Source organism: Mirounga leonina, unplaced genomic scaffold (assembly GCF_011800145.1).
Source record: "Mirounga leonina isolate KUSES-001 unplaced genomic scaffold, KU_Mleo_1.0 Mir_91, whole genome shotgun sequence".
NCBI lineage: Eukaryota > Metazoa > Chordata > Mammalia > Carnivora > Phocidae > Mirounga > Mirounga leonina.
The window spans coordinates 294,997-313,740 of record NW_023270839.1 but is presented as its reverse complement, the minus strand read 5'-3'; the positions used below and the strand labels follow the sequence as shown (position 1 = coordinate 313,740).

Here is an 18,744-nt window from a genome sequence, read left to right as displayed (position 1 = left end):
ATAACAACTTGATAATAACTTGATAACACTCAATAAAAACAAGGATAAAATAAAACAATCCTTTCTGCCTAACTAGTAAGATCTGAGGATATTTAATTAAATACAGGCAATGGCAATTCTTCTTTTAGAAACATATGACAGAATGTTAGTCGTCAATCACCTTACTCAAGTGACATTGGCAATACTCAAAATAGTTTTACAACTTCTGAAGTAATGGTACATTCTTCTGCAAAGGTTAAACGGCAGATATATTATAATACTACCAATGACATAGGAGTGACAATGAGAAAGCAAGGAACAGTGATTTATTTATTAAGAAGTATGTATATGGGGGCGCCTGGGTGGCTCAGTCAGTTAAGCGTCTGCCTTCGGCTCAGGTCATGATCTGGCGGGGGTAGGGGGTGGGTGGAGGGAGGAGGTGTGTCCCTGCTCAGCAGGGAGTCTGCTTCTCCCTCTCCCCCCCCCCCCCCCCCCGCTTGCCCCCCCCCCCCCCCCGCCCGCTCACTTTCTCTCAAACAAATAACACCTTAAAAAAAGTACTTATATGTGTGTAAGGCCTAGGTTACGAAGGCTTCATGGTCAAACAACATTCTCTGATAACTCACAATTCCTAGTTATTCAATCCACTGTTGTCGTTATCTTTTTTTGATGTACACATTATCCCACTTTGGTCAGTGGAAGCCCCTTAAGTTACTTTCTGTATCCTTTTAAAATGAACACAGTAGTCATTGATGACTTCCTTGTTCTCTGGCATGACAAGGTATTTCAGGTTTACACTGTGCCTTTCCTGCCCCAGATCTGAAACCAGCCATTCCTTCATGGAGCCCTGACTGCCTTTTGCTAAAATGATGTTTAGAGCCATAATCTGGGTGCTAGGGCTTTTCCTTGCTACCAGGTTGTCACTGCTTTAGGTCTTGTCACTGGACAGAGTGAGGATTTAAGCATTTTTTTTTTTTTTTTTTAAGATTTTATTCATTTGACAGAGAGAGCATAAGCAGGGGGAGCAGCAGGCAGAGGGAGAAGCACATTCCCCGCTGAGCAGAGAGCCCAACTCAGGACTCGATCCTAGGACCCTGGGATCATGACCTGAGCTGAAGGTAGATGCTTAACCGACTGAGCCACCCAGGCGCCCCCATAGTGATATTTTCCATTCAAATGTAACATACTTAACGTTCTTGATTTTATAGCTACAGCTCTTTGCAGCTCTGTCCTCTACAATGCTATTTTTTTTAAATGCAATTTTATTTTTAATTTTTATTTATTAATTTATTCATTTTTAAACGTAATCTCTACACCCAATGTGGGCTCAAACTCACAACCCCAAGATCAAGAGTTGCATGCTCTTCCAACTGAGCCAGTCATGCGTTGGTGGTATAGTGGTGAGCATAGCTGCCTTCCAACTGAGCCAGTCAGGCGTCCCTATAATGCAATTTTAAATGCACTTCTATGGCAGAGCTAATTATATAGCAAAATAAAGCCTCCAGGAACAAATTCTGTTACTAAATGGAGATATTTCCAATAAAAAGCACAGAAAATATTCCCATTTAAGTGTAGATAAGACACTTTTAACTATCCCTTTATTTGTTACAGCAATTATTTCATAATATTTAAAAATTAAGTAATATAGCTGCTTTCTCAGAAAGTTGTCCTGTATGGCTTTGACTGGGTGATAAACACGAAGACAATTACGTTTTTAGAAAAAAATTGAAATGTCATTATCATATATGAAGAATGAAATCATTACCTTGCCCTTTCCATGAGGAATTCCTAAAGGACAATGTTTCACTGCTCCCAACAAAGCTGCCACAGCAAAACTAAAGCCAGTCACTGCTTCAGGTGAAGACTTAAGTACAGTAAGCCGTTCCAGGCAACGGTCTAAAAGAGGTGTTAGGTAAGAAGGTAATGCCACAGCAATGCAGTGTAAACACCAAGCTGCTGCTAGTCGAACAGAAATGCTAGGATGCTGAATAACTGAAATGACACTGTCAAGAATACCTAGAAGGACAAAAGAAAAAAAAAAAAAGACTTAGCTCTACGGATAAATTCACTTAGCCAAAAATAGTCAAAAGAATAAGCAGCCACACGGATATAAAATGTATTATCTTTATCAAAAGCCAAATCAGAATAGAAAAAAAAGATTTAAAAAGATACATAATTATAAATGATTTTTTTTTAAAAAGTAGGCTCCACACCTGGTGTGGAGCCCAACATGGGGCTTGAACTCAGGACCCTGATATCATGACCTGAGCCAAAGTCAAGAGTCAGCTGCTTAACCAACTGAGCCACCCAGGCACCCCTAAAGGATTTTTATATGCAAGAATTACTTCTCATATGAAAAATGATTTAAATTAATACACACACAAAAAATTTTATTTCCTAAATAAGCTAATGTTCTGCTTTTTTATCTTCAGACCATTATTCATTTGGTACTAGGAATTAAAAATTATTAATACATAACAAGAACACCTTAAAAAGAAATGTCACACTATGCTCCACCCTCCTCTTTTTAAAAAATCCCTTTTGGCACATTTATCTACATAATTAGTAGGCTTCCTATGTACCATAACACTTTTGCCTGAGAACAAAATGTTGAACAAAACTGAGGCTTTCCTAGGTCCTCAATGGGCTACTAACCAATTATGAAGACAATGGAGTACCGATACCAGTAAGAATAAAAGTCTATATTTGCTGTAATTCAACATACAACTTCATCAAAATACATAACGTTCATGTTGGCTGCTAAATTATATGGGATAAAGAGCTTACAAAACAAATATAATGCCAGCTTCAGTCAGCAGGAAATACGTACCACAGTTAAATGACAAAAGCCATCAAAACTGATTTATTATAATGATGAAATAAAAGACACATATTGTATGATTCCATTTATATGAAATGTCCATAATAGGCAAATCCATAGAGACAGGAAATATATTAGTAGTTATCAGGGGCTGGGGGAAGGAGAAATAGGGAGGGTGAACTTTTCGGTATGTGAATTCTCTCTCAAAGTGATTAATTTTCCAAGAAAAAGAAAATGGAGACTGCTTGAAAGGACCTTTGAGGAAGTGAATTACTTGTATCATATAGAAATTAATGTTTTCACTGCAGATGAGAGACAAGAGTTCAGGTTTGCTTTTCATTTTTTCCACGTTATCTTAAATATTTCCAGAAAGGGAGGACTAGAGGGTAACTTAGTGAACAACCTTTATAAATGAAAAAACTAAAATATACACATATTCTTAATAATCCTGATATATTTATATCATAAAACATCTCTAACAAATCTATAGAGGAATCTATAATAAATGAGTTATATGAGAAAGACTTGTTTCCTAAGAAGAAAGTTGTCCAGAATAAAAGTAAAAACAAGGTATTCAGACAAGTCGCAAAAACAGATACCTGCACTTGAATCCTGCAGTAAAGGTGCAACTGTGGTGCCAAGACTGTATAAGAGATTTCCAAGCTCTTGTAAAGCACACACCAGCATATGCTGGCTGGCTGTTACATCTGTGGAGCCAACCCGGGTTTCCACATTACCGTCATTCATCACAGCATCTGATAGAAGCATAAGATTTAACTACTTGTCAGTGTTTTATTAAAATATATTATAGGGGGTAGGTGTTAGGAGCAGAAAACATGGGGCGCCTGGGTGGCTCAGTTGGTTAAGCGGCTGCCTTCGGCTCAGGTCATGATCCCGGGGTCCTGGGATCGAGCCCCACGTCTGGCTCCCTGCTCAGTGCCTGCTTCTCCCTCTCCCTCTGCCTGCCACTCTGCCTACTTGTGCTCTCTCTCTCTCTCTCTGTCAAGTAAATAAATAAAGTCTTTAAAAAAAAAAAAGGAGCATAAAATATAAAGGCAAAAATTAATACCTCCTCTCTCTATACATGAAACCCTTAAGGCAGTTAAAGGAAATACTACAATGGGGACTTGCATCAATTGAGAAAGAATTGAACTAATACAACCAATTTAATTCAAGCAACCTGACCATCAATCCCTTAATTACTATTACAAGTGGCACTGAAAGGGAGAATGCATAGAAAACTAAAAAATATTCCAATTTCATTGGTATATAAGATAAACAGAGTGGACTTAAAATAGTACAGGAACTGGGATGAACTGATTGTTTTTTTCTTTTTTTTAAGGGGGGAGGGGCAGAGGGGAAAGGGAGGGAGAATCTTAAGCCGGCACCACGCCTAGCCCAGTGAGGAGCCTGACACCGGGCTTGATCTCACAACCCTGACATCACGACCTTCGCCGAAATCAAGAGTCGGATGCTTAACTGGCTGTGCCATCCAGGTGCCCCTGAGATTAACTGATTGTTTTGAAAACACTGTATCAACCTCTAGAGGAAGATTATGAATTCTGAGGAACTATTATCACCAGCCTTTAAGACTTGTATATATATACACGATAGTTATACGTTAGATAGTTTATGTCTCATCTATGTATCGACAACTTTACCCTAAAACAACTGACATCTATTACAAAAGTGTTTTTTTGTATTAATATAGTAACATATACCAGTCTAGCTTTTCCAAAAGGACAATTCCTTCAGCATTGTTAAAACAGACTGTCTTAGTAGATCCATACCCATGACTTTCTTTAACTTCCAGATAGCCTGGCAAATATCCTTGGCAGCAGCAATTTGAGCCTTTTCTCCAAGAAGACCTCCTATAGTAGCTCGAAGGATAAATGAAACACAACGGCGACCGCAGACAGCATCAGTCTGAGTTTGGGTGGCTTTAGGGTGTGACTGTGACACAAGGCTTAGGATATGAGAAAGAAAGGCAGCAAAATTTTTCTCTAGCCATGTTCCTCCTAATGTTGAAACAAATACCACATAAGCCTAAAAAAGAAAAGAGTTTTATCTTCAAAATGAAATAATTTCATTGAATGAAATGAATTAATATTTTCTCTTCCACAAAATATACAAAATTTCTTTTTATTCTTTCCTCATTTATAGCTGCTTCAGCTATATAAACGTAATAGTATTTTTCTGTCTGTATTAAGCCCAAACTGAAGTACACAGTCTTTCAACTGGGACTTCATTTGTGCTGCATTTTTATTTTGGTCAGACTATACCAAGTTTCAGGATAACCAGCATAGCCAGCTAATATGGAGACTGTGTCTATGGCTCCTCCAAACAAAGGATTCAAGCTCTTTAATATTCTGAACAAGAAACCCCAAAATGAACATGAACACACTGTAAGAATTAAATATGTTCTAACACCGTAACTCTAAGAGAATTTAGTTCTAGAAATGTGAAAGGAAACTTTACAGTGATGAATCACTGCTCTTTCTTTTCATGAATGTTTATGATTGGTCTCACTCCAGAGATACAAAGACAGTAGTTTCCTTATGTAATCTGTTTAGAAATACAGTTTACAATTATACTGGCACATCTTACATTTTGAAGAAATCTATTATCTGTATACTGTATAAAACATTTTGAGGACATATGTGAATTTTAAAAAATACACATTTGCTTTGAACCACAATGACATTTAGAAAACAATACAGAGACCTCTGTGTTGTTTTATTCTAAGATACTTTTCCTAGGTTTAGCTTAGATTATATGCTATGATCTTTACTTAGGAGTTGAAACCAAATAAAATGGAAATACAGTATTTCCCATACTGAATGATATGTACCTAGTATGTACCTTAAATCTGAACTGTACAAGCACACAAAAGCACAATGGAAAACATGTTAAACTATAAGACACATGAAAGCGCAAGGCCTAGAAACAAATGTTTGTATTTCAAAGGAAATAAAAATTTCCCATTATTAGGAACTTAAAACACATTGTGAATAATAGCCTATTTCATTGGCTTTTAGGTAACTAAGGTTCTCTTACTTGTAACCTAACTTTCAAAGAGTGGCCTTACCATCTGTTTTATAAATATGAGAGCAGAAGTGATGACCCTGCACAGTATCACTTATGCCCAGAGTATTCAGATACTAAAATTCTCATTATAGGCCAGTGAGTATTACATGTAGATACTCATTTGTGACTCTAACCTGAGTAACTCCAACTCGAACATCCCTACTGACTGAACTGGTTCCTTTCAGCATATCTCCACTGGCTCGAAGAAATCCTGAACTCCCACGTAGAAACCCTGTTCCTAGTAATTCCAGAACTTCCTCCAGAGATACTCTGCGAATGCTTTGACGTGAGACTGCTATAACAAAGAACAAAACAAAACATGTGATTTGTACTTTACAGAGACTAAAATTTTAATGCATGATCTTGATTTGCATGATCTCGGTAAGCATGTTATAGAAACAAAAATAAACTAAAAATCCAAACAAAATGCAAAATTGACAGGACATTACACACATTAACATACAAAAAGTTATGCAAGGGTTCAGAGGTCAAATCATAACGGACTCTGAAGTGTCATGTCAATGACATTTTAAGACTAAGCTACTTCGGGATTATGCCCTATTGCCCTCTTTTTCTTTTTTTAATAGATTTTATTATTTATTTGACAGAGAGAGAGAGAGTACAAGCAGGAGGAGCGGCAGGCAGAGGGAGAGGGAGAAGCAGGCTCCCTGCTGAGCAGGGAGCCCAATGCAGGGCTCGATCCCAGCATCCTGGGATTATAACCTGAACCAGACAGGGTGCCCCTACTGCCCTCTTTTCCACAGTAGAAGGCTAACCTTTTTTTTTTTAATTTTTAAATTTTTTTGTTTATTTATTTGAGAGAGCATGAGCGGGGGTGGGTGGAGGGGGCGGCAGAGGGAGAGGGAGAAGCAGACTTCCCAGGACCCTGAAATCAGGACCTGAGCCAAAGGCAGACGCTTAACCAAATGAGCCACCCAGGTGCCGGAGGCTAACCGTCTTCTAAAACAAAAAACATTAACTGTCCGTGCTCTCCACAAATGAAAATGCTTATAGCTTTAAAAGTTTAAAATGCTTTAAAAATTCTTTTTAAATACTAAAAATGCCAAAATCATAATTTTACACTTCCAAGTACTCTACAACTCTTAATGAAACTTATATAAAGTAACCACCATATCCTATTTTTTAAAATTCTCAACTGCAGGTACAACTTTTGTTATATCCTTAGTCTCTGAAGAAATCAAAGCAAAATATTACTAAACTGATCAGTTGGCCCTTAGGCTACAATAATCAAGAGATTAGTTAGGGCAGAATGTGTCTTCACATTTGTTTGCAGTATGACACAGCTGAGTTTCTCCCTGTGAATATCTAGGGAACAAGATCTCTTAAACACACACACACACACACACACACACCTTTCTCCCTTTCATTCTTCTGAATAATGATGGTCATGAGCTCTGACCCTTATTATTGGCTCAAGTCATACACAGTAGAGAAATAAACTTCCATTAATCAAAATTATGAACAAAAAATCTACTCCTCAGCATAAAGTAGAAATAACCATCTGAAACAAATGAAAATCCATGTTGGCATTTGGGAGAAAAACATTAGTGAACAGTATAAAATCCATGCCCTCATGAATCATAAATTCTAGGAAGGAAAGAATAATAAACATAATAAATGACTAAGTATAGAGTATGCTAGACAATGATTAAAGCCATGCAAAAAATAGAGCTCAGGCTCAGGAATACGGGGGAAGTGTTTGTGATTTTAAATAGGGTAGTCAAGGTAAGATTCATTGGAAAGGTGACACCTGAACATAGTTTGAGGACTGTGAGGGAATCAGGCATGCAGATAGCTGGAGAAAAAGTGTTCTAGGCAGAGGAAATAGCTAGGGCAAAAAGGCCTTGAGGAAGAATATGATGCCTACTGGGTTTAAGTAGAGTTATGTGAACAGAGCAATGGAGGACTTTAGTAGGGGACAGGCCAGAGTGTAAAGATGGGGGAAGAGAAGGCACTGGTCTTTGTAGATCATTATAGTAAGGATGTTAAGTTAAGTGAGGTGCCAATGAAGGACCCTGAGCAGAGGAGTGATATAATCTGTCACTTTGCTTCTGTGCAGAGAGAAGACTGTAGAAGGGGGTTAAAGGGAGAAGTAGAGAAACCAACTGGAAGCAATTTAGTAATTGAAGCAAGAGATGATGATGGCTTATATGAAGGTGGTTGCAGAAGAGTGGAGTCTGGATAAACATGTATTTTTAAGTTTTTATTTGAAAAATTTTCAAAATTAATTACAAAAAGAGCTGCAAGAATAGTAAAATAAACTCCCATGTACCCTTCACCTAGACTCACCATATTCTCTTTATCACTTTTTCATTTTTGAAGAGTTTGTTCATGGCTAGTAGTTTTATACAACAGCACCCAATTTGAGTTTGTTTAGTATTTCCTCAGAATTTTTGGCAGGAGAACTATGTAAGTAATGTTGTAAGCCTTCTCAATGCATAACATCAGAATGCACTATCAGGTTTGGGGTCAGTCTGTCCCTACATTAGTGTTATGATCCTTGAATACTTGAATAAGGTTTGTCTGCCAGGTTTGTCCACTGTAAAATATCAACTTTCCTTTTGTAATTACTATGCAACCTGTGTGGTAATACTTTAAGACAGTATAAATACGCTGTAACCTATCAAAGTTTCATCCAACAATGCACTGAGCATTCCTACCTGCAATAATTGTTACTATGACTGCAAAAAGGTCATTATCTAACAATCATTCCTTCTGTATTTATTAGTTGGCATTCTACTGTAAAAAAGAGCTTTCCCTTCTCCTTTACTTATTTTCAGTATGCACTCATAGATTTCTTTTTTATTTAATAGGTAATAATCCATTTCTGTCATTATTAATTTTGCTTCCAATACTGTCCTGGATTTGACCAGTGGAATTATCTTCAAAGAGCTGGCCAGTGGGAGGACTTAACTTTTTTTGACACAACAGTATGTTCCAAGGTCATCTTCAGACATTTCCTTCACCAACCCCCAAAATAGCCAATTCTCCAAGGGGTCCTCATTCTGGGTATGTTTTAAGATAGTCCAGTAGAGAAGCTATTGAGTGTGAGAGATAAGAATCATGGGTGACTTTACAAATTTTGGATTTGAACACTTGGAAGGACAGAGTTGGCATCAACTGAGATTAGCAAGCCTGCAAGTAGAACAGGTGTGTGAATGTTCTAGAGGAGGAGAGATCAGGTATTCACTTTAGGAGTTCTATTGAAACATCAAATAAACATCGGAACAGATGTCAAACGGGAAGCTAGATCTGAGCCTGGTGCCCAGGCTAAAAATATAGATCCAATAATCCCTGACATATAGATGGTATTTAAGCCATGAGACTAGGTAAGATGACCAAGAGGATGAGCATACACATACGGCAAAAGAACAAGTACTAGGCAAGGGGACTCTTCTATAAAAAGATAAGCAATCAACAGAGAAGACAAAACAGGAATTTCTAGTGAGGAAAAAGGAAAACAAAGAGAGAATGAAGTCCTATAAGCCCAGTGAAAAAAAACAAGGAAGAGGATCAGCTGAGTTAAATGTTGCTGAAAGGTCAAGTGAGACAACTGAGAACTGCCCACTGGCTTTAGCGTGGCTGAGTATAAACATCAGCTCAAAAAGGGCAGGGTTTTTCTTTTGTTCAATGACATATCCCATGTGCTCAGAAAAGATCCCAGCCAAGTATAAACAAGTATTTATTTATTGAATGAATGAATGAACATGGAGGTCTTTGATGACCTTAACCAAAACAGTTTTGGTGGAGTGAATGGGGGGAAATCCTAACTGAAGTGAGTTTGAAAGATATGGCAGGAGGGAAACTAAAGACACTATCAAGAACTCTCCTGAGGAACTTTGATGCAAAAGGAAGAGAAATGGTGCTCCAACTGGCTAGGAAGTAAGATACAAGAATTTTATTTATATTTATTTATTGATTTATTTATTTTTTAAAAGATTTTATTTATTTGACAGAGAGAGACACAGCGAGAGAGGGAACACAAGCAGCGGGAGTGGGAGAGGGAGAAGCAGGCTTCCCGCTGAGCAGGGAGCCCGATGTGGGGCTCGATCCCAGGACCCCGGGATCATGACCCGAGCCAAAGGCAGACGCTTAACGACTGAGCCACCCAGGCACCCCAGAATTTATTTTTTAGATGGGAGAAATAAAAGCATGTTTTTGTAGGTAATAATCCAATAGAGAGGGAAAAGCTGGTATAGGAGAGGGGAGACTTCCTAGAGCAATGTCCTTGAGCAAGTGAGAGAATGATATATATTAAATTATATATATTAAAAGATCACATAAATTCCCCACAACTTGTTCCAATGATAAGAAAGTGTCATACTCAATCCCTACTTTTTAAAAAATTTTATTTATTTATTTATTTAGAGCACACGAGTAGGGGGAGGGGGAGTAGGAAGGGAGAAACAGGCTCCCCACTGACCAGGACCCCGGGATCATGACCTGAGCTGAAGGCAGCCGTTTAACCGACTGAGCCACCCAGGTGCCCCTCAATCCCTGCTTTTTAAGTGCCTTGGAATAACCTACCACCTGCCTGAAACCTGTTAGTTTTACTAGGAAAATCATTTTAGCTCTGTACTTCATAATCTTTGCATATTGTAGTTGAGTATACAAACCTCCACTGCATTTGTTTTTTCTTTTCTTTTTTTTTAAAGATTTTATTTATTTATTTGACAGAGAGATAGACAGAAGAGCACAAGCAGAGGGAGTGGCAGAAGGAGAGGGAGAAGCAGGCTCTGCAATGAGCAGGGAGCCCGATGCGGGACTCGATCCCGAGACTCCAGGATCATGACCTGAGCCGAAGGCAGACGCTTAACCATCTGAGCCACCCAGGCGCCCTGCATTTGTTTTCTAAATTATTAAGCACTATGTTGCTATTAGTCCTTGACCTTAAAAAAATCTATTATGGTATCTAGATCACTTTTTAGTTGTACAAAAATAACTCAATTATTTGGAAGCTAAAACCTACAGAGGCAAGATGATAGAATTTCTAACAAAAGATTAGGCCAAGGATTTTTATCGTGGGTGAAGCTGATTCTTCACTTTGCTTAGTCTGATTACAAAAACACTAGTATCAGTTTAGTGCTACCATCGAAGCATATACATTTAAATATTTATTCATAATTCTTATGCAATTCTACACTTCCTTGTTTTTACTGAAACCATGTGCTACTGCTAGTGATACATTTATAGAAATGAACAATTCACATTTAAAAAGGATTTGATTAGGGGTGCCTCGGTGGTTCAGTCAGTTAAGCGGCTGCCTTCAGTTCAGGTCGTGATCCTGGGATGGAGCCCCGTATTGGGCTCCCTGCTCAGCAGGCAGCCTGCTTCCCCCCGCCCTCTGCTGCTACCCCTGCTTGTGTTCTCTCCACTCTCTCTGTCAAATACATAAATAAAATCTTTAAAAAATAAACAATAAACATGTCTTCCAATTTCAATTTCTTAGGTGGCTTAAGATTTAACCTCCTAAATGTCCTGAACAACTTTTTTTTCTGGTTTGGGTTTTTTTGGTGACTTCTTCCTGTTCCCATTCACCTTTCCCTCACCTCCCAATAAATAAGACAGCCTTACTGAATTATAAGATTAGAAACACCATAATAAAAATAAAACTTCATTATAAATTTTATTTAAAATCTCAACTAGAGAATCAGGGGACTGTAAGTTTGATAATGTCCCCCAGGTGACTGTGACATGCTGTACTTCCTGTCCTTTCCCATCACTGGTTAAAAAACATTAGCTTTAGAAAAAAAAAAATTTCCCTTTATATAACTATAAACAATTTCTCCAGCATGCTTCTCAAACTTTAATGTGCATACAAACTGTCTGGAGATCTTGTTCAAATGAGAATTTGGATTTAGTAAATTGTGTTTGGCTTGGGTTTCTGCATTTCTTACAAGCTCCCAGGTGATGCTAGTACTCCTGATCTGCAGATGTTTGAGGAGTAAGTTTCTATAGAACAAACACATTTGCATTTGTGTGATTGTTTATTCTTTGGAGACAGAATGATAAAGCAAGTTTTCAGTTACTCATCAATGTTTTATATACACTGTTGATTAAACCCAGGCAAACTCTCTTGTTTTCAAAAATACCCCATCCCTGCTCACTGCCTAGAAGCATATAAATAAAAAGTAACACAAAGCAAATTGTCCAAGTACAGTGAATTTCAAATACCTGTTGTTTGGAATTATTTACATCATTGCTCCCTTATACCAACCTAGAAAATGGCAAGCCGAATACAGGTAATCAAATTCATGTTGCTTAAAAAAGAATTAAGATTTAGATCATATCTATTATTGGATAACAATTAACAATTTACTTAAAAAAAAAAAGTAAAGGCCATAAAGGAAAGATGATGACTGAATAAAGTACATTTCTTCAAGAGTTTTTTTCCTCAAATGTTTACTAAATTGTTTGAAAATGAACTTTTGGGACCTACAGCAATGTTTACAAACTAAAACGGATTTTTAAAATATCCTGCCTCTTTTCAAAATTAATAATGGGTAGTAGTAATACCACATTATATTTGTTTAAACCAACTGGGAAAAAATTACAATAGACATTTTGAAAATAATTATACAAATTTACCTGCTCCTGGATGTTTAGAAATTATAGCTTTAGCCAACACTGTGCCTAGTAGCTTTGAAACTGAAATCCGCACATCATAATTGGAACCTTCAAAGGACTTAAAACATAGTGTGGCCACACTATCCAGGTCTGTACTCCACATAAAGATGGCCTCTTTCTGAAGTTCAAGGAGACACTATTTAATTGAAAAAACAGACATTAACGAAAAACAAACTGTAAATGTCAGGTTCAGATCTACATAAGTTATAGAAACTATCAAGATCTAAAAAAATTATATACACATCCAAAGTATCTAAACAATGATTGCAGAGACAACAAATGAATACTTACTAAAAGTCATAAAAATTATACTATATAAAACAATGTGTCCACAGAGGATGGGAGGAGAACCCATTCTAACTCAGTAGGCTAGGAAAAACGTCTGAAGAACCAATCTGCTGGCTATGAGCAATTGTGAGAATAACTACAACATAAACAACTTTACTGTCCTATCTGACCAACTGTATTAAGAAGCCATGATAATTCTGCTGAAGATCACAAGACTTGGCCTAGATCTGCAGAGGACTAAACTGCCTTATGTTGATTCTGTTTCCTAGCTTGCAAAAAGTGACATATTCAAAAGAAATGAAAATATCAAAATCTAAATCCTAGACTTAACAAAAAAGAAGGCATGATAAAAACAAATCACTTTCAAATAACATAAACTTTACATGTAAACTTTAGTTTACAAAACTATAGAGAGGAAGCATAGTAGAGTGAAAGGAATACTTAAGAGTCGTGGTAACCTGAATTCCCCACCCTCCAACAATATTCTGTGAACTATCTGAAGAACCCTGGGAAATTCATATAACTCTCTGGACCTCAGTGTCCTCCTATGCCAAAATAAGATGGGCTGATTTCCAAGGTTGTAGCTCTGAGATCATGTAGTTGTTAACAGGGATACTAATTTAATTTTCTTTGTATTTATTTTGAGAAATTCTACTTATTAGACCATTTTACCTTTGCAGCAGCACAACGAACAGCCATGGATCTATCTGTTAAGCAGGATTTAGCAGCTTTATAAACATCCCTGTGGCAAGGCGTAGCAGCAGCTCCTAGTCCATTCAATATATTCTGCAAACTCAACATAATCTCATATCGACCTTGAGACTACCAAAAAGAAAAAATTTAAATAAGAAAAAAATTTCACTGTGAAAAGTAGCATTAAGCATCAAAATTTCTCTCATGTACTAGTGAAATACTTCAGTATCTGTATACACTAACCAACCCATCTGATATCAAGAGACATGAACAGCTGTTATTTTATGAAGTGTTTACTATTTGAAAAGTGTTATGTGTATATATTTCAACACAATACAAAGGGTTGATATGAAGATTAAATGAAATTATATGAAAAATCCTAGCACAAAGCTTGCATGTTGTTAAGCATTCAATAAATGGTTGCTATTAATGAGGTAACATGGTAAGAGTTCAGGGACTGCCATCTAGCAGCTAAGTGACCTTGGGCAAAACAGTTTATCTGTGAAATGGACATATCCACCTCACAGGTTGTTGTGAAGATCAAACAAGTTACTACACGCAAAACGCAAAACGCTGAGAATAGTGCCTGGGATATAGTAAATGCTCAATAGATTTTATAGCCATTAATATTTTATCATTTATTGGGCTGAGTAGTTGAACTCAGAGGACAAAAGTCTGCGCTTTAGACTTAAAAAGACCCGGGGCTGAATCTTGCCTCTGATCCTTAGCACTTGGGTGACTTTAAGTTGTGCTTATTTCTCCATCTATAAAATGAGAATAAGATGAAACCCATACAGCCAGTGTGAGAAGTAAATAAGTCCTTGTGGGGAAAACATTCACCACAGTGCCTGGTACATAATAAATACTCAAAAAATAGTAGCTGTTTATATTACTGATATTTTAATTAATGCCCCAAACAACTTCTATATCCCAGGAAGTTAAGGCCACTCAAAATAACTAAAGTTGGGAGAAGACAAAGATCAACATCAACCACCATTTTCATAGGAATGTTATCAATTTATCTTTGTCCAAAGGAGCACAACAGTGAGTAATTAATAGGTGGACATAACCAAATGGGTCCCAAGGTGAAACTTCTGAACTTTCTTTCTATCCCAACTTTATGTTGTCTGTTACTGAAGGGTGTGAATTAAAGGTGGGAACCCTTTGGATATCTCCAACATGTTGCAGTACTGATCAACTAAGTCATAAAGATAAAAAATAGCAAGAAATAAAATCTTCAGCAGTAACTTTAAAATTTCTGAGACTTACAGAGTAATCCTGTTAAACATGGGGCCTAAAAAGATTATAGCTTAACTAATGGAGTTAAGTGGAAAGAAAGTTTAAAGTGGCCGTTCCTCAGCAGATAAAAGTTCTTACAAAGATTTCCTTTTAAATAAAACCCAGTTTATAGATGTTAACAATCTCTTCTGCTGAATCACTTTCTTCAGTCTTTTAGCAAACCACTGCTTAGAACTGATTGCCTGAGTAGATTCAATCACTAGTTTTTTGTTATGGACTTCAATTCTTAAAGTTCTTGAATAAGCTATGTTCTTTTTTTTTTTTTTTTAATTTTATTTTTTAAAATAATCTCTACACTCAGCATGGGGCTTGAACTCACAACCAAGAGTTGCATGCTCTACTGACTGAGCCAGCCATGCACCCCAAATCAGCTACATTCTTCTGGAAATTTATCATATTTTACATGTGAACTTTTTTTTTTTAAAGAATTAATTAATTAATTAATTAATTAGAGTGAGCGGGAGAGAAACAGCATGAGAGGGGAGAGGGTCAGAGGGAAAAGCAGGCTCCCCGCTGAGCCGGGAGCCCGATGTGGGACTCGATCCCAGGACCCTGGGATCATGACCTGAGCTGAAGGCAGTCGCTTAACCAACTGAGCCACCCAGGCGCCCTAAATGTGAACTTTCAAATTCAGGTCGTGATCTCAGAGTCTTGAGATGGAGCTCTGTGTCAGGCTCTTTGCTCAGTGTGAAGTCTGCTTGGAGTTTCTCTCTCCCTCTCCCCCTCCCCACAGCACATGTGCTCTCTCTCAAATAAATAAATAAATGTTTTTTTTTTTTTAAATGTGTGGGCAACTAGATAGCATTTTTAAAAATTATTTCAGAGCTGTTTTCTAGACTTCTTTTCTAGGTAAAGTTAGAACAAGAACTGGTATATTGTTTTTATATTTAAAGGTGCTGAGTTATCCTTAAATATTAGGGACCACAGATTTAAAATTTTTGATAAACACACATACAAATGCTTTAATTTCAAAAATGACTGGTGAGAGGCACCTGGGTGGCTCAGTCATTAAGCATCTGACTTCCTGCTGAGTAGGAAGCCTACTTCTACCTCTCCTACTCCCCCTGCTTGTGTTCCCTCTCTCACTCTCTGTCAAATAAATAAATAAAAATCTTAAAAAAAAAAAATGGTGAGTGGCGCCTGGGTGGCTCAGTCGGTTAAGCATCCACCTTCAACTCAGGTCATGATCCCAGGATTCTGGGATCCAGCCCCACATCGGGCTCCCTGCTCAGCAGGGAGCTTGCTTCTCCCTCTGCCCCTCCCCCTGCTTGTGCTCTCTCTTTTTCTCTCTCTCTCTCTCATAAATAAAATCTTAAAAAAAAAGATTAGTGAAACTATAGTTGTCAAGAAATTACAGTATCTTGGAAGCCAAATGAAGAGACAGTTACAAAAACAAAGGATATTCCACACTGGTAAATGATCACAAATCAGTAAGGCTAAGGCTGAGAATATATTCCCCTGGCAACTAAAAGGTTAACCAGATCCTGGTCATACTTATATCCTTCAAGCTCTTTCCCAACCTGATTATATTCCTTACTCCTTTCTGATGCTGGTAGAATACTAATCCATCCATCAGGTATCCAGTAGTTACCAACTACGTATCTGGATCCTTGTTGACAAACACTTGCTGTAGTACTAGTGTTAGGGGAAAAGGTGATGTGAAGGGAAGAAGCAGGGATGGGTCTGCCAGAGAAATACCTTAGCTTTTGCCGATTCGGATTTATCCAAAATCGTAAATTGCATTATTGATTTTCTAATATAGATTTAATATACAAGAGATATGTGCATCTCCTAGAAATATTTCATTTATGGATATATTTATATATATACCTATGTATGCTTACCATAGGTAAAGCATTTTTACTGGCTCAAGAAACCATAAAACACAAAACCATAAAATACTTCTTATTCTTTTTCTTTTGATGTAATAAAAATTATAGTTTATCTTTTTATTCTTTGGTTGAACTTGTGGTTACTCACCTCTGCACTCTTCATAGCTTTAAGAATATTCCCCACTGTACCGGTAAAGGTGTTAACCAGCATTCTACCCAATTTCTTGTACAAGGAACCCAAACATACCACTGCAGCACTGAAACAACATTTAGATTAGAAATTAGTCATGAATGAAAAAACAGGAATAAAAAAAATCTTAGACTATGTAAAAGTGACTATTTAATTTTACTTTTAAAGGATAAAATTGCCAGAATCTATTCCACTATTAAATCCTAAGGTATGATGCTTGCATGAATACCAAATAATTACACTTTCAATAACAGTAATTAAAAAAAAAAATGTATCTTCAAATAATTGAAACCTCAGCCCAAATATTCCATTCCCTCAAATTTTTTTATAAAATAATTTTTCATGAAACTGACCTTCATATATTAGATAATCAAAGATAATCTTAAAGATACAAGATAAGAAAAACAGGAAATAATGTTTTTATCAAGTTTGAAATCTGAAAACTCCATGGGAAAATACATTCTGTTCTAAGCTAAAAATTAGATCAACAAAAATTTCTGTAAAATTACTATTGTGCAACCATACATGGCAAACTACTTTCTCTAAAATAACAGATGAAAAAATGAATTGAATCCTATGGAGAAAGAAACTAAGCTGTTCTTTTTAGGAGCTCAGAAGAGTATTTTTCTATGTGGTATTTACTATTAACTTTTACTACGAAGAGCTAATAAATTAAAAGAACACCAAAGATTTGAAGAACTCAAAATACTTTTTTTTTTTTTTTTAAGATTTTATTTATTTATTCATGAGAGACAGAGAGAGAGAGAGAGAGAAGCAGGCTCCCAAGGAGCAGGGAGCCCGATGCGGGACTTGATCCCAGGACCCTGGGATCATGACCTGAGCCGAAGGCAGACGCTTAACCATCTGAGCCACCCAGGCGCCCTCAAAATACTTTTTCTTAAACACTCACTCAACTGCTAAGATTTTTTGTATTTATCTTTTTTTTTTTTTTAAAGATTTTTTATTTATTTGACAGAGAGAGATACAGCGAGAGGGAACACAAGCAGCAGGAGTGGGAGAGGGAGAAGCAGGCCTCCCGCAGAGCAGGGAACCCGATGCGGGGCTCGATCCCAGGACCCTGGGATCATGACCTGAGTCGAAGGCAGACGCTTAACGACTGAGCCACCCAGGCGCCCCTTTTGTATTTATCTTTAAAACACTTTTTTTTAGGGGCGCCTGGGTGGCGCAGTCATTAAGCGTCTGCCTTTGGCTCAGGTCATGATCCCAGGTCCTGGGATCGAGCCCCATATTGGGTTCCCTGCTTAGCAGGAAGCCTGCTTCTCCCTCTCCCACTCCCCCTGCTTGTGTTCCCTCTCTCGCTGTCTCTCTCTCTCTGTCAAATAAATAAATAAAATCTTAAAAAAAAAAAACCACCCACAAAAAACCACTTTTTTTAATAGTTGACATATATTAGTTTCAGGTGTACAATAGTGATTCGACAATTATAAACATTACAAAATGCTCACTACAGTAAGTGTAGTTATCATCTGTCATCATACAATGTTATTACAATATTATTGATGATATTCCCTATGCTGTACTTTTCATCCCTAGGACTTGTTTTTATAACTAGAAGTTTATACCTCTTGATCCCCCTCACCTATTTCACTTGTCTCCCTAACCTATTCCCCACTCTGGCAACCACCAGTTTGTGTTCTATATTTATGAGTCTTCAACTGCTACATTTTTAGTGAGACAGTTCTGATTCCCAAATCAAGACTTCAAATACATCTAAAATATTTTTTAGAGGAACAGTCTCTCAATCAATGGGAAAACGTTAGATGTTTTTTAAAAGTTAGATTTAAAAAATGAGTGAAACAACTTGTATTCAGTTTCAAAATAATTATCAAGTAGTTTGGGTTCTTTAGAAAAATGATTCAACAAGGAAGCACTATTTTGTTTTATGT

General features: G+C 37.1%; 1 protein-coding gene across 11 annotated transcripts in view; it reads right to left on the bottom strand.

The window, feature by feature from the left end:
* Positions 1–18,744, bottom strand: part of HEATR5A (HEAT repeat containing 5A) — a 111,671-nt gene that overhangs the window by 74,475 nt on the left and 18,452 nt on the right. For 10 of the 11 annotated variants that reach the window (XR_004677255.1, XM_034993818.1, XM_034993821.1 and 7 more), the window contains 7 exons: positions 16,796–16,904; positions 13,496–13,645; positions 12,497–12,671; positions 6,022–6,182; positions 4,591–4,846; positions 3,400–3,555; positions 1,745–1,995 (listed from right to left, as the gene is read on the bottom strand). Coding sequence is in view for 10 of the 11 variants with exons in the window: in XM_034993818.1 (XP_034849709.1) it covers positions 1,745–1,995; positions 3,400–3,555; positions 4,591–4,846; positions 6,022–6,182; positions 12,497–12,671; positions 13,496–13,645; positions 16,796–16,904 (1,258 nt within the window). In the remaining variant the exon portion in view is untranslated. The remainder of the gene's footprint in view (positions 1–1,744; positions 1,996–3,399; positions 3,556–4,590; positions 4,847–6,021; positions 6,183–12,496; positions 12,672–13,495; positions 13,646–16,795; positions 16,905–18,744) is intronic. The other variant, XM_034993822.1, reaches the window with a different exon arrangement.